The sequence below is a fragment of the Pipistrellus hanaki genome (genome assembly GCF_964339955.1).
Source record: "Pipistrellus hanaki genome assembly, chromosome: 2".
In the NCBI taxonomy this organism is placed as follows: Eukaryota; Metazoa; Chordata; class Mammalia; order Chiroptera; family Vespertilionidae; genus Pipistrellus; species Pipistrellus hanaki.
Genome location: NC_140504.1, coordinates 180,309,984 through 180,325,032, shown reverse-complemented (window position 1 = coordinate 180,325,032; position 15,049 = coordinate 180,309,984). Strand labels below are relative to the sequence as shown.

The 15,049-nt window shown below is 49.7% G+C and overlaps 1 protein-coding gene across 9 annotated transcripts in view; it reads right to left on the bottom strand.

Moving 5' to 3' along the window:
- The window catches only part of CSMD2 (CUB and Sushi multiple domains 2), a 541,275-nt gene that overhangs the window by 15,043 nt on the left and 511,183 nt on the right, over nt 1-15,049 (bottom strand). For 7 of the 9 annotated variants that reach the window (XM_084873018.1, XM_084873017.1, XM_084873019.1 and 4 more), the window contains 8 exons: nt 14,618-14,800; nt 8,857-9,033; nt 7,528-7,707; nt 6,968-7,141; nt 4,347-4,520; nt 3,942-4,015; nt 922-1,033; nt 210-389 (listed from right to left, as the gene is read on the bottom strand). In XM_084873018.1, the coding sequence (XP_084729144.1) occupies nt 210-389; nt 922-1,033; nt 3,942-4,015; nt 4,347-4,520; nt 6,968-7,141; nt 7,528-7,707; nt 8,857-9,033; nt 14,618-14,800 (1,254 nt within the window). Of the gene's footprint in view, nt 1-209; nt 390-921; nt 1,034-3,941; nt 4,016-4,346; nt 4,521-6,967; nt 7,142-7,527; nt 7,708-8,856; nt 9,034-14,617; nt 14,801-15,049 lie in introns of those variants that run through there. The other 2 variants (XM_084873022.1, XM_084873025.1) reach the window with 2 other exon arrangements.

Sequence of the window (15,049 nt, the reverse complement as noted above, 5' to 3'; positions counted from 1 at the left end):
CTAGCATTTAAGCACAGGCAGAAGGATTCACTGTGTACCTCTCTCGGCTGCCCTGGTTTCAGCTCCTAGGGACTCAGCGCCTCAGAAAGTCAGAGGCAGAGCCCAGCTCCTGGAAATCCTCTTTCCTCCTTCTCTTTGCCCTCCTTTCACTCAGGCTCAGCCGCCTTCCGCCCCCCACCCTGGCGGGGCTCACCGGTGGGCACACTCACCCAGGCAGATGGGAGGTTTGCCCGTCCAGCTGCCATCTGCTTTGCAGGTGCGGTGCTCGGAGCCGCCCTTGAGGGAGAAGCCCTCCTGGCAGGTGTAGATGAGTGTGTAGCCCATGGAGGGCAAGTCCAGGGCCCCGACGTTGGCATGGGTTGGCGTCTCTGGCTGCTTGCAGTGGTGGGCTGGACGAGAGGAGACACTGTTGGACCTGGGAGTGTAGGGCCTTCAACCATTACCGTTCCCAGAAGGGACATGCCTCCCCCCCCCCAATGCCTGTCCCCTGCAGGCCCTTCTCATGTCCCCCCACCTCCCAGCCCTGGGTCTGTAGGCCTGGACATGGTGGACACCAGGGCGATGCTGGCTTATCAGCCCCGGGGAGCTGCAGCCTGCAGCACTTATCCCGAGGGAAGAAGAGTAACTAAGGCCAAAAGCCTGGAATCTTCCATCTCAAGGGCTGGCTGTGGTAGTTACTAGTTTTTGCTGCCCCCAGAAGGTTCTTTTTATTTTTGCTAAGGCCTAGGCTTGCCTTCAAGATCAGGAAGGCTTTTGTGTGAAATGTTTTCTGTGAGTCCCCAAGGCGTGACAGTGACAAAGAGACCAACCTTGGTGTGCCCTGTCACTCAGAGCACCCAGTGCCCTGGCTGCCCAGCTGGGGGGGTGGGGACACTGTATCCCCAAGGCGGGCTGTGTTGGGAGGCGGGCGTGTGCACTCACGGACACAGTCGGGCGGGCTTCCACTCCAGGTCAGGTTGGGGAGGCAGGTCCTGGTGGTGGAGCCCTGGAGCAGGTAGCCTTTCTGACAGCGGAAGAGCACTGTGCTTCCCACCTGCGGGAGGACGGAAGGTCCTGTGGTCACCTCCCACGCAGTCACACTTCATACCCGTCACTCCGTCACGCACTTTCCCACGACCCAACTCCTATTCTTGCTGCCCGCAGCCCCCTCTTCCACTTCTTTGCTGGGCTAAATCTTATCTGTCTTTTATCTGTCCTCATATTATTCCTCTTCTACATGGACTCGCCAAACACTCTCATCAATGCTCTTGTGGGACGCTCCCTACTCAGCTGCTGTGGGCAGTGCCAGGCTCGGAATTGGAAGAGCCCGACCTCGGGTCTGGCCTCTCCTGACTGCCAGCTGCGTGAAGCTCTCTACACTGCAGTTTTCCTGCGGGTGGATGGGGCAGGCCAGCCCGTCACCACTGCGCGAGAAGGCTGCGACACGAATGCGATGGTGGATCTGGAGGCATTTTATACAATGTGAAGAAAGGCACAAAACAGAGGTGACTTGTGTCTCTTTCTTCTATGAAATGGTAAGTTCCTTCAGGATGGGAGCCTTGTCTTCCTTATAGACATGTTCCCCAGAGGATCTGACACTGTGCTTTGTAAATCTCTCTTGACAGAGAGCCGCCCTCCCTCCCTCACTCCAGTATCGGGCATTTTCCCCACGCTCACCCTCCATGTGTCCCTCACCGTCTGACTCACCCCCCACAACCACCAGCTCCCTCTCTCCCTGTCAGATCCATCGGGATGACGCTGCCCACCAGCTTCCTACAACGCGACTCGATTGCCCAGCTCAGGACACCTATGTGTTTCTATGACCTATAGGGGCCGATTCTAATACAGAGTGAAACTCTTTTTTACAATTAATTAATTAATTTATTAAACATATTTTATTGATATTTTACAGAGAGGAAGAGAGGGACAGAGAGTTAGAAACATCGATGAGAGAGAATCATCGATCAGCTGCCTCTTGCACACTCCCTACTGGGGATGTGCCCACAACCAAGGTACATGCCCTTGACCGGAATCGAACCCGGGACCTTTAGTCCTCAGGCCAATGCTCTATCCACTGAGCCAAACCGATTTTGGCTAGAGTGAAACTCTTAATTTCCACCCCCCTCCTCCATGCTCAACCTCTTTGTCTGTTTGTGTTTCTTCATCTCATTCAACAAATGGCATCTTTATCCACCCAGTTGTGTAAATCAAAAACCTCACGTCATCCTTGATGCCTCTCTTTCCTTCAACCTTTGGTCCAATCCATCACAAAGTCCTCTTAGTTCTACCCACAAAATACATTCTAACCCCTTCACTTCTCTCCATGTCCACTGTCTACCCTTGCCCTACCACCCTCCTCCTGAGCTGCGGCAAGTGTCCTACTTGTCTAGCCTCTATTCCTTTCTTTTTTTAATTGAGAGAGAGAGAGAGAGAGAGAGAGAGAGAGAGAGAGAGAGAGAGAGAAAGAAAGAAAGAGAGAGAGTGTGTTGGGGGAAAGGACAGGGAGAAAGAGAGAAAGAAACATTGATGTAATAGAAAAACATCGATCGGTTGCCTTCTGTAAGACCCAGGGATGAACCCAAAACCTGAGCATGAGCCCTGAGCTGGAATCAAGCTTGGGACCATGCTCAACCCGCTGAGCCACAGCGGCCAGGGCTGGCCTCTATTCGTAAGCCCCTTTTATTCGTTCCCTCATCAGCAGCCAGATGGTAGATCAGATCGAGTCTCCTTCCAATGGTGTCCCCTGGGATTTAGAATAAATTCCAAAATGCTCTCCTGGCCTCAAAGTCCTACACGACCCAGCCTATAACTTTCTCCCTTCAGAAATTATGATGTGGTATTTGGTGCACAGGAAAAGTCTATGGAGCCCATGTAGACACGAGTTATAACAATAAAAGGAACACTTTAGATTGAGCCCACTAGTCAGAGGCTAGAACATTATAGATGAGGGTGTCCCTTCCCTACCCCCTTCCTCAGCATCCTCTCGGCCATAACCACCGCCTGGAATTCTGTTTTTAATTTCCTTGCTTTGTGAAAGAATAATTCTACCACATATGTGTATGTACATCTCTAAGCAATGTATTTCTTTTTTTTTAATATATTATATTGATTTTTATATTATAGAAAGGAAGGGAGAGGGAGAGAGAGTTAGAAACATTGATGAGAGAGAAACATCAATCAGATGCCTCCTACACACCCCCCCACCGGGACGTGCCCACAACTAAGGTACATGTCCCCGACCGGAATCGAACTTGGGATCCTTCAGTCCGCAGGCCAACGCTCTACCGAACCCAGTGTGCAACCCCATGGTCCCCACCCCCAACTGCTGCTGTTTCCTCTCCTTCCCACATTCCTAGCCACTGAGCCAAACCGGTTAGGGCTGTTTCTTGTTTTTTTTTTGTTTTGTTTTTTGTTTTTTTTATATTTTTATTGATTTTTTACAGAGAGGAAGGGAGAGAGATAGAGAGCTAGAAATGTCGATGAGAGAGAAACGTCGACCAGCTGCCTCTTGCACACCCCCTACCGGAGATGTGCCCGCAACCAATGCCCTTGACCGGAATCGAACCAGGGACCCCTCAGTCTGCAGGCCGACGCTCTACCGCTGAGCCAAACCGGTTTCGGCTGTTTCTTGGTTTTAATCTTGACAGAAATAGTACCATACCACCTTTGTCATTTACTGTTGCACTGCTAAGATGTACCCACACTGGGTAGGCTGCAGTTCATTCATTTCACGGCTAAGAAGCCACTGTGTGACCATATCCCAGTTTTTCCCGTTTCTTGGTATAATGTGCAAGAGGGACGGGTCCCGTGAGCTCAGCGCCAACAGGCAGAGCCTTCTCCGCCAGCTCCCAAGGTCTCGCCCCCGCTAGTGCTGTTCCACGCAAGGTCCCCGGGCGCTCTGAGGCCGACAGTGACAGGAAGGGGCAGGAGGCCCGAGGCCCGATCTTGGCCAACCCCATTACCTGGTAGCCCTGGGAACTGTTCTGTATCCCAAACTGCGGCATGCCGGGGTCCGCGCACGTGGTCAGCGTTGGGTCTGGATCGCAAAACAAAGAAACAGACCACATGGTCACGGTCATGGAAGCTTTCCCTGCCTCGGCTCACGCTGAGAAACAGGTGAGAGAAAAACACGGAGCCACGTCCCGATATCCCTGCCTCTCGATGACCCTACCCGAGCCGGACCCCTGGTGGACACCACCATGCCCCGTGACACATTAACTCTGGCCGTGTCACATCTGCTCCAAGAAGCTCGGAGAAGGACGTGCCCCTTTTGCAGGTGAGACCCCGAGCACAGGGAAGGAAAGCCAGCACCTTGGGCCCCAAAGAGGGATGCCCGCAGCTGGGACAGGGCCCCACCCCCCTCTCACCTATGCAGCTGGGCTGGGTGCCGCTCCACGTCCCGTCTGACTGGCAGAACCTCCGTGGCGAGCCCACCAGCACCAGAGGGGGCTGGCAGGAGAAGGAGACGGACGACCGGTAGGAGAAGCCGCGGTCCTCTCTCCGCCCCCGGGCCGGGACCCCGGGATCTCCGCAGAACACGGCTGGGAGCGCAAGGGAGAAACAGGCCCAAGTTGCTTCCTGGAACCCAGTGTGCGACCCCAGGGTCCCCACCCCTGCTGCTGCTGTTTCCTCTCCTTCCCACATTCAAAGTGCTTATCCGTAACCATCCAGGTAACGGAGAAATACTACAGGAAGCTTAGAACATCGAGAGAAAATGAACTCTCAGCCACTCCCCATTGTTCTCCCCCTGCGACCCCCCATTTTCAAGCTCCCCCACTTCTGGTCTGTTTACTTGTAGGTAAATCTGTGTATGGCTGCAAACCCAACTCCCAAAGGTTGTTAGCCTTGTTTTATTCACCTAATATTCTGTGAACATTTCCCAGGTTTATGCAACCTTGTCATTTATTGGCTACACAGTTCCACAATGAGAGGTTGTATCATAATTATGGTTTGTCATACTCTTTCTATTATTATAAAGTTACCCCTGGCCTTTCTTTTACCTGTATTATTTTCTTGGAGGAGATTCTCTAGGAGTGGACTTTATCTTTAAAGGTTTGAGTGTGTTCATGGCTCTCAATGTATAGTGTGGACAACTGTCATTCCAAAGGGCGTGTGTGCGTTTACACTGGGGTGGGTAGTGCATGGAGTGTGCTTATTCATTCAGATCTTCAGAGTATCATTAACATCTGACTACCGTAGTTCCCAAGACATCCCTTCAGGCATGAAAAACATTCTTTAGGCTATGATGTGTGTGTGTGTATGTGTGTGTGTGTGTGTGTGTGTGTGTTTGTGTGTGTGTGTATGTACACAGAGTCATGAGATTCATGATAATATGCAAACAAATCAGAAGTCTGTGCCATGGAAACTGGGAGACTAGACCTGACCAATCAGAATCAATAAAAGGCCAAGATGATCAGAAGTCACAGTGGCTAGAAAAAGGCAATACAAAAGATAAATGCTAATGGATGACAAAGAAAGAGAAACACGGTCTTGCTAATAAGCAATGTGGTACCAATTAAAATAAGAAGGTAACTTTTAAAACTCCTCAGCCTGGTAAATATAAAAAAAAATGGGAAAAATCCATTGTTAATGAGGTAAGAAGTCAAGAAATGTTTTCATAAATTGCTGGAGGGTGTGCAAATTGGGACACTCTTTCCAGAAGAGTTTGGCATCATGTGTCCTAACATAGAGAGTGCATGTCTGCTGACCCAGCTCACTCCTAGGACTTTATCAGGAGGGTAAAGAATGCTATTTTCAGGGCTATTTCTTACAGAACTGTTCCTAACAGGATTAAACTGGAAAAACCCAAATCTGTCACCAGAAGGAGATTAGACAAGTTGTGGCATCTACAACAAGGAAATTCTTTAAACCATTAAAAATGATGATGTGTAGGTCGGTATCTAATTGGTAGAAAAAGGTGTTGTTGGCCTATCAATGCATACAAGTCATGAGCTAGTATGCACATACGACTCAATACCATTTATAGAAAACCATACCCATATGCTATATACATGCAAACATGCAGAGCGACAGGCATGGAGACACTGCTGTGGCTGCCTTTGGGAATTGAGAGTTCAGTAACTGTTACGCTCTTCTTTGTCTTCTCAGATATCACACCTTTTTTTTTTTTTTTTTTTTTTTTTTTACAATAACTGTAATGCATTGCTAAGAAGCAATGTAGCTATTTCTCGAGAAGAAAAGCACTGTTTCTAGTCCAGACTCTGCCCTGAGACTCGCTGTGTTCCGTTCCCAATGTTGCCCTGACGGTACACGAAGGTTAACCACGCACCGAGTGCTGCCTTTTCTGGGTCCACGTCTGAGCTGCCGGCCCTCGCCTCTGCTGACATTTCTCAAATGGGAGCAAACTGTCAGGGGTACCCAAACAGTGTCATGAGTATGTTGACAGGTTTTTGCAGCCTTAGACCAATGCCCAGTGGACGGGAAAAATAGGTCCTATTGTTTGTCCAAGGCACAGGAGAAAAATACCCAGAACCAATTCCCTGGCTCTGACAAGAATAAGTGACCTGGACCCTGCTTCCCCGGGGCTCGGTAAGAAATGAGGCCTGAGGGGGACTTGGGGCGCTCTGGGTCACGACGGGGCCAGGTGGGTAGAAATAAACTGTCACCGGGAAACCAGGAGTTCCCAGGAGCCCTCTGTGCAGGTATCTCCCATGAAGACAGGCATGTTTCCTGCACTGGCCCCCCACCGCTGGGTACTGACTGAGCCAGTTAACAACCTTTGGGTTAAAAACCGTCCTCTCATCTATGGCTTAATTTCTTGCCACTGTGACCACACAATGTCTGTAGCAGGGCTCAATGTATTTTCAATTTTTCCCTTTAAACTTCCTTCTTTCTTCAATCATGTCTGACAAAGGTCCTCCCTGGTCTTGGGTGGGGTATCTGGTCTAGAACTTCTAGCAGCAGAGCTCTGAGGGAAGGGGAAGGAGCGGCAGACAGGAGGCGCTAGAGAGCCCTATGAGCAACTTACGGAAACACTGAGGCAGCTCTCCCGTCCAGGATCCGTTTCCCTCGCAGGTGAGCACCGCGGGCAGGGAGAGCTGGTACCCCTCCAGGCAGGCATACGTCACGCTGGAGCCCCACATGAAGTCGGACCCCACCACTTTCCCGTTGGGGATGAGCTGAGGCGGCTTGCACATGATGGCTGCAGGGAGACCACAGCAGGCTGAGTTCCGGTGCCGCCCCGGTGAAACCAGGCCCGTCACCAGCACGGATGTCACTGGCCCCCCTGCACCTGGCAGGCGTCTGGGCTGAGCAGGAGGAGTCAGGAATGGCCTCTCATACTTAGGGAGCTCTGGTCTTTCTGCTCCTTTGGCACCTCACAACCCACTCCTCTCAAAGCCCAAGCCTTGCCATGGTACCTCTGACTCCCTTCTTGCAGATGTTGAGGGGCCGGTCCTCACCCCACAGGCCCCTGGGTAAGATCTCAAGGCTCTGCCTCGCCACCCTCCCTTCTAGATGCCCAAGGCCCACGTCTCACTTTTGTATCTTCTTTGGCCCTCAGCCCACGCCTGCAGCCCTCGGACGCACCTTTGCAGACTGGCTTGGTGCCATTCCACGTCCGGTCCTTGGTGCAGCTCAGCACAGACACCCTGTGGGACTCCATCGTGTAGCCGGGGACGCACTGGTATGTCACAGTTTTGTTGTACCTGAAGTCACTGCCCAGCCGGAGGCCATTGGCCGGAACCCCAGGGTCACCACACTTTATGACTAGGACAGGGAGACAGATTCAGCATTGTCCACCCAGCCCTGGTCCCCAGCATTCCAACACCACCCTGTCACGCCCTGCACACTTTCAGGAAGGAAACTTGTCAGATAAGAAATACTGGCCCCTCCCAGGTTCCTAAGAGGGCACTGCCCAGTCTCCCTGCAGGAGTCCTCCTGCACCCCACTCTCCTTGCCGCAATATCCTATGCACCCCAGAAACTTGGGCTATGATGACCATCCTTCTTTTTCAAAGCTCACCCCTTCAAGAGGAAGTACCCAGAAGGCTCAGGGAGGTCTCCAGATTGAAGAGCCTAAGATGTGTCAGTGAACCCCACAGACAATTTGTCTGCCAGCAGGTGTATCTTACCCCCTGCTATTCTGTGAGGAGGACTCTGTAGGCCCAGGGGCTGAGAATCAGGGTCCGAGGACCTATGCAATGGTTGTAACTATGCTATGGTGTCAAGTGGGGCTGAGGGTTGGGGAGCGCTGGCTGTGGAACAAAAGTGAACTTGACATAGGATTTCAGCTAGAGCCTGACACCAAAGACTAGGACTTGGAAAAGAAGAACGTTGTCAGATTCCTTATCTTATCACTTCCCTCCATCTGGGCCCCAGAGCAACTCACTTTCCAGGGAAAAGGGCTTGGGGCTTCCCTTGAGAGAAGCAAGAAAGGGGAGTCGGAGGGTTACACGAGGCTTGAGAGCCAGGCCAGGGTGGGGATGGGTGCAAGGGAGAGAGGAACCAACAATGATGGGGGTAGTGGCAGTGTTAAAGTGGAAAGAACTCAGGCTGGGCACTGGGGGTTTGCCCTACAGGAGAAAAAGAAAGCCCAAGGATCTGGCCAGAGCCTGAGAAACAGCAAATTGGTGTATCGCAACCTCGGAGCCTCAGTCATCTCATGTAAAGGGGGGCTAAATAGCTACTTCAGGGGGATGGATGGGTTGAGCATCCAATGGCATCGCCTATAAAACAAAGCACTTAGCTCAGTGGCCTGAAACCAATGCCAATGTGTCCTAAACAAACAGATATTAATTGTATGAATCTCATCCAGGGGCAAGTCCCATCACTCCAGAAAGCCTCTCCCATTTCCCACGGAGGAACCCATTGCTCTCGGCCACCGTTTGCCATGGAGCCCACGGGCCTGGCTTCTCACCTGTGCACTCTGGGTCACTGCCTGTCCAGGTGCCATTGACCGAGCAGTGCCGGCTGAGCAGGCCTGTGGCGTAATAACCTTCCCGGCACTCATAGACGATGGAGCTGGAGAAAACCAGGCCGTCGCTGAACATGACGCGGGCGTTGCTTGGAGTCCCGGGGTTGCCACAGGAGATCACTAGGAAGCCAAAAGAATGCATCATTCCCCAGAACAGGGTGGCCCCGAGTGGGAACCGTGTGCTACATATGTAAGGAGCTTGTGGATGGAAGTGCCTCTTACGCTGCTCCCACGCCTGATCACCTCGCCTTCAGAAGGGAAGAAGAGACCTGTATGATTTCTAAAACATAAGGACTATGTCTGTTTTATCATCACATGTAAAAATTTAAACAATTCCTTAGTATCTCACAATATTCAATCTGTGCTTATTTTTTCTTAATTTTCTCCCCGCCCCCTCTCTCCCACCCTTCTCTTTTTTTAACAGTTGATTTGTTTGCATTACGATCCAAACAAGGCCCAGCTATGGCAATTTGGTTGGTGTGTCTTTAAGACCCTTGGAATCCAGAGATGGCTGTTCCCTGTCCTGGGATTTATCTGTTACAGAAACCAGGGCACTGCATGGGGGTTTTGTGCCTTTTCCCTTGCATTCCATCAGGAGGCACAGAATATCTGATTGTTTCTTTATTCCTGACTTTGAGGCTGATCAATGGGTTCTGGCATGATACAATTCTCATTAGTTTCTCTCTTAATGGTTTTAACAGCAATCTTGCTAGACTAGATTTGCTATTAGGGGATAGAAAAGGGTGATATTCTAATTCTATAATTCTTTCTGCATCTGCTAGACAACTTTAATAAAGAACATGCCTGTCACCAAATATTTGCTTACCCTGAAATGCAAGTCATACAGGAAGGCTGGATAATGTTTGATTATTCTTTTAATCAGACATCAGAACAAGAAGTTGGTTCTTTAGCAAGCTTCAAAAATGACCAACAGTCAATGGATTTAAGTATATTTACTACTAGAGAGGCTCGGTGCATGAAATTCGTGCACTGGGGGGTGGGTGTCCCCTCAGCCTGGCCTGTGTCCTCTCGCAGTCCGGGAGCTCCCAGCAGGCCCAAGCCCACAATTGGACATCCTTAGCGCTGCTGCGGAGGTGGGAGAGGCTCCCACCACCAACATCACTGATCTCGCCAGATTGGTCCGGCTTCTGGCTGAGCAGTGCTCCTGCTGTGGGAGCACACTGACCACCAGGGGGCAGCTCCTGTGTTGAGCATCTGCGTCATAGCGACTGGTCGTTCTGCTGTTCGGTCAATTTGCATATTAACTTTTTATTATATAGGACTAGAGGCCCAGTGCATGAAAATTCATGCACTGGAGGGAGGGGGTCCCTCAGCCTGACCTGTCCCCTCTCACAGTCTGGGACCCTAAGAGGTAAAAGGAGACCCAGTGATCAGGGGAAGGTGACTCCCCCCATCACATCTCTACTGCTGCCACTGCCAGCAGCGCAAGCCTCGGCCAGCCCTGGGGACTGGGCACTGTCATCTTGTGGTTGTGGGTGCCGCCATCTTTGAGGGCATGACAGTCAATTAGCATATTCCCTCCTTAATGACTGTGGGTGCCACCATCTTTGCTATGGTGTGAAGGTCAATTAGCATATTCCCTCTTGAGTAGAATTAGCCCTGCAAGGGTGACAGGCCATTCCATGCACCTGCCTCTGGAGTCTTCGACTAAAGAGGGAATATGCTAATTCCACTATTTCCACTATTATTCTTATTGATGCTCAAAGTATCCCATCTTAGACTAGTGGGAACCTTTTCATGACTCCACTTGTCTTTGGTAGATTCCTTGCTAGAGTGACAAGATGTTCCAAGTCACCTTTCTATTTCCTGCCTCCGTTCTAGAATCTGCCATTTCTCCAAAGAGCTCTAGTTGCATTCAATGGAGATTGGATTTAGAAGCCACAATCTCGATGTTAAGGGCACTCATTGATTTTAGATTTTTAGAATGGATATATCTGGAAACATAACTTCTCAGCTTTAAAATAAACTATGAGCTTATACTGATATTACCAATCTACATTTAGGATTAAGAGTTTTCCTTAACTTTGAAATTTTTATATTATATCTGTTATATGCCGGAAATTTTGGTTCTTAATGACAATACATAATTTTAATTTGTTTTATCTATATAGTAGAGGCCTGGTAAATGAAAATTCATGTACTTGAGGGGGGTCCCTCAGCCCGGCCTGCCCCTCTCACATTCCGGTAGCCCTCAGGGGTGGGGAGGTGACCCGGTGATCAGGGGAAGGTGACTCCCCCATCACACCTCTGCTGCTGCCACTACCAGCAGTACAAGCCTCAGCCAGTCCTGGTTACCTGAGCCTTGGGTGGCCCTTGGTGGCCGGGCAGCCAACATCCAAGGCTGCCTGTGCTTTGGGCTGGCCCTGGGCAGCTGGGAAGCTGCCAACCTAGGCAGCTGGGCAGCCGCTATCTGACATCTGAGGCTTGCCTGCGCCTCGGGCCTTGGTTAAGCAGCCACCATCTGAGGTTTGCCTATACATTGGGTCAGCCCTGGGTGGCTGGGGGCTGAGGGACTCCAGAGGCAGGTGCATGGAGCGGCCTGCCACCCTTGCAGGGCTAAGAGGACTGGGCGCTGCCATCTTGTGGCTGTGGGCACCACCATCTTTGAGGGCAGGACAGTCAATTAGCACAGTCCCTCCTTATTGGTAGTAGGCGCCACCATCTTTTTGACAGTGTGAGGGTCAATTAGCATATTTCCCCTTTATTAGATAGGATACTATGGTACTATGTATGTAATAGTATCAGAAGAGTAATACTAATATTATTACTTAACAATATGGTTGCTAAAAGTAGTTTAAGATTTCATGCAGTTCTTTTTGTTCTTAGGATATATATAGTATAGTAAGATTTCATTGTTTTTCAAGTCGGCTTAAGTAATTCTCTGGGTTATTAAGTCACCAACTTGATACATAGTTAAATTCATTAGTTTTGATTTTGATATTCAGAGATTACTTTGATTTAACTTTATTTTATAAGTATGAACAACATTTATGTGGTCCTGAGGTCAAATATACAAAATGATTCCTATATAATTAGCACAACTGATGGGCTCTAACATGAATTTATTTAACAGGTATTTGTGTGGCGTTGGTCCCAGGAATTCAGTGATAACCAAGTTATGTCTTTTGCCCTAGTGGAGCTCAGGATATCTTAAGAAACTACCTATATACAGATGAATCAAAATATCCTATATAATAAAAGCCTAATATGTAAATCATCCCCTTGACCAGGACTTTGACCAGGAGTTTGAACAGGGGACAGGGATGGCTGGCCAACTGCCTGTGGTCCCTTCCCCTGGCCAGCCCTGCCCCAATTGCCCCCCCCCCCTTCCTGCCCCATTGGGGGTGGGGCCAGCCAGCCAACCTCCTGCGATCCCTATCCCCTGCCAGCCCAGCCTGATGGCCCCGATCTGGGTGGGTCTGCTGGACCCCACCCTTGCACAAATTTGTACACCAGGCCTCTAGTGATGTAATAAGTATTGCACTTGATGGAAAGAAAACACTCAGAAGAGAGCATCTTATTAGGGCTGGAAATAAGAATTTGAGTAGAGCCTTAAAGGATAAGTGGAAGCGGTCAGGGAAGTCACAAAGAGCTGTGTGCACGTTACATACACACGTACACTCTTTCAGCATCCACTTCCACGTCCAAACTCTCAGCCACTAACTTTCTGTTTCTCAAATACTCCTGACATGTTGACTAACTCCAGCTTGGGGTCTGAGTGGCACAAAAGGGGACATGGGTCACAGTGAATATTTGAGAATGTACTAAATTCTCTCCTTGACTCTCTGACTATCTTGTTTCAGATGCTCAATTCAGATGTCCCCCCCAGAGGGACTAGGGACTACTATGTCTAAAAAAATCCCGTAGAAGCTAACTTTGTACTCCAAAAAAGGTGGGGCTTTGGACAGACAAGTAGGAGGCCACTGACTCCATGTGGCTCATTTCCTGGGCAGGTGTCCTCTGACCTTGGGCCAGAACACCTCCCTGTGCTCTGCTGGACCACTCTACAACCTCAAGTTCAAACAGCTGCTCTCTAACCCTGCCTCTTATCTCTTCATCTCTCTGCCTCTGGGATTCATTCTGTGGTCATTTCTTGGTCCTATTGGGACTCATAATCTATTGATTTACCACTTTTCTTACTGCTACCTATTCCCATTAAAAAAACAACACCCCCCTCTTTACCCAGCTTAAATCCCAAGATCAATAATAATCACTGCTTTGTGTATACCCTCACGTCCCTCGCCACTTTCCACTGATGTCTTAGTTGCCCAATAAAACCCCAACCCTATACCTAATGCTTCACCTGCCCTGTGCCTGTACCTGTGTAGCAATATGTGGTTGAACAAAAACCCAGACAATGCTGACTACTCTCACTTTATTTTTATTTTTTTTAAAGCTGTTTTTATTTATTTATTTATTTAAAAAAATATATTTTATTGATATTTTACAGAGAGGAGGAAGGGAGAGAGCTAGAGAGCTAGAAACGTTGATGAGAGAGAAACATCGACCAGCTGCCTCTTGCACACCCCCTACTGGGGATGTGCCCGCAACCAATGTACATGCCCTTGACGGGAATAGAACCATGGGACCTTTCAGTCCCCAGACCGACGCTCTACCACTGAGCCAAACCGGTTTTGGCTGACTACTCTCCCTTTAAATTAGTGGCCTCCTACCTTAAGTGAGTCCCTGGTGTTTCCTGGCAATTGCACACTAGCATTTCCCTATTCTGTTTCCACACCTCCCACGCGAGACAATGGTTTCCTGTCGTCTCCTTTCTCTCCCAACATCTCAGTCCACCTCCCTTTTAGCTGTTAAACTGCTTCCTGACTAGGAAAGTGCTACACAGGCTGGATTTTAGTGACAGAGGGACTAGGGAGCAGCTATGAAAAGTTAGACTCTGGAGGAGAGGTTTTAGGAAAGAGTCCCTTCAGAAATTTAGGAGTGTGTGCAGAAACATAACTGCCCCCACCCAGGCTACTTCAGGGAACAACATTAAGAGTTTAGATTACTCTTAAATGTTTTTAAAAAACTGGATTTCTAGTTCTTTGGACATTTTTTATGCTCGTTTAATATGTCTTTTCCCTTCAACTGTTAGCTCCAAGAGAGCAATGTGTGTCTGTCACTGTCACCCTTGTGTTCCTAGCACATATGACAGTATCTGACACATAGTTGTTGAATAAAACTATCCTATATAATAAAAGGCTAATATGCAAATCAACTGAACGGCAGAGTGACTGGTTGCTAATGATGTGCGCTGACCATTAGGGGGCAGACGCTCAATGCAGGAGCTTCCTCCTGGTGGCCAGTGCACTCCCACAAGGGAATGTTGCTCAGCCAGAAGCCAGGTTCATAGGAGTGGGCCTAAGCCATCAGTCGGCCATCCCCTGAGGGCTCCGGGACTGCACAAATTTCGTGCACTGGGCCTCTAGTACAGAAAATAAGTGAACAAATGGGCTAAACTTAGTTTATCCTGGTTTCTTCCCTTCTTAGGTGAGGGTGGAAAATATGTTTGTCTTTAGATTATGAATGAGGATGCACAAACTATCTGTTGATGTCCACTCTCCAGGAGGCCAAGGGTTCACCCCGGGCCATGGTTGCATCACTCATCTGTGAGTGAGAGCAGGTGCTTTAGTGGGCAAACAGGGGCAGGCAAAGGGGGAGAGAGAATGGTCACATACATTACCTCCACACTCAGGCTGCGTGCCGCTCCACGAGCCGTTGGCCTGGCAGGTCCGCTCTGACGATCCCCGGAGCACATGGCCAGCCTCGCAGCTGAAGCGCATCAGGCTCCCGGGGGCGAAGCTCTCCCCCAAACGTATGCCGTGGGCTGGGATCCCAGGGTCACCACAAAGCCCCAAGCTGGTGCCTAAGGAGCAGAACCAAACAAGTACCGTTGTTTTTAGCATGGAAGGAAGGGAGTGGAGGACGGAGCGAGGAGAAGGTTGGGCCACTGTGTATAGGAGGCAGTGGGCCCTCCTGCACGAGGGGGTGAGAACTGATTGTGTCTATTCCAAGTTATCGGAACAGGCTCCTGCCTTACTACTCAGGGGTCAAAGAATAGAAAGGTCTGAGTCACTGGTAGATTCCTGGGGACCACGCAGCAAGGAAGAGATAA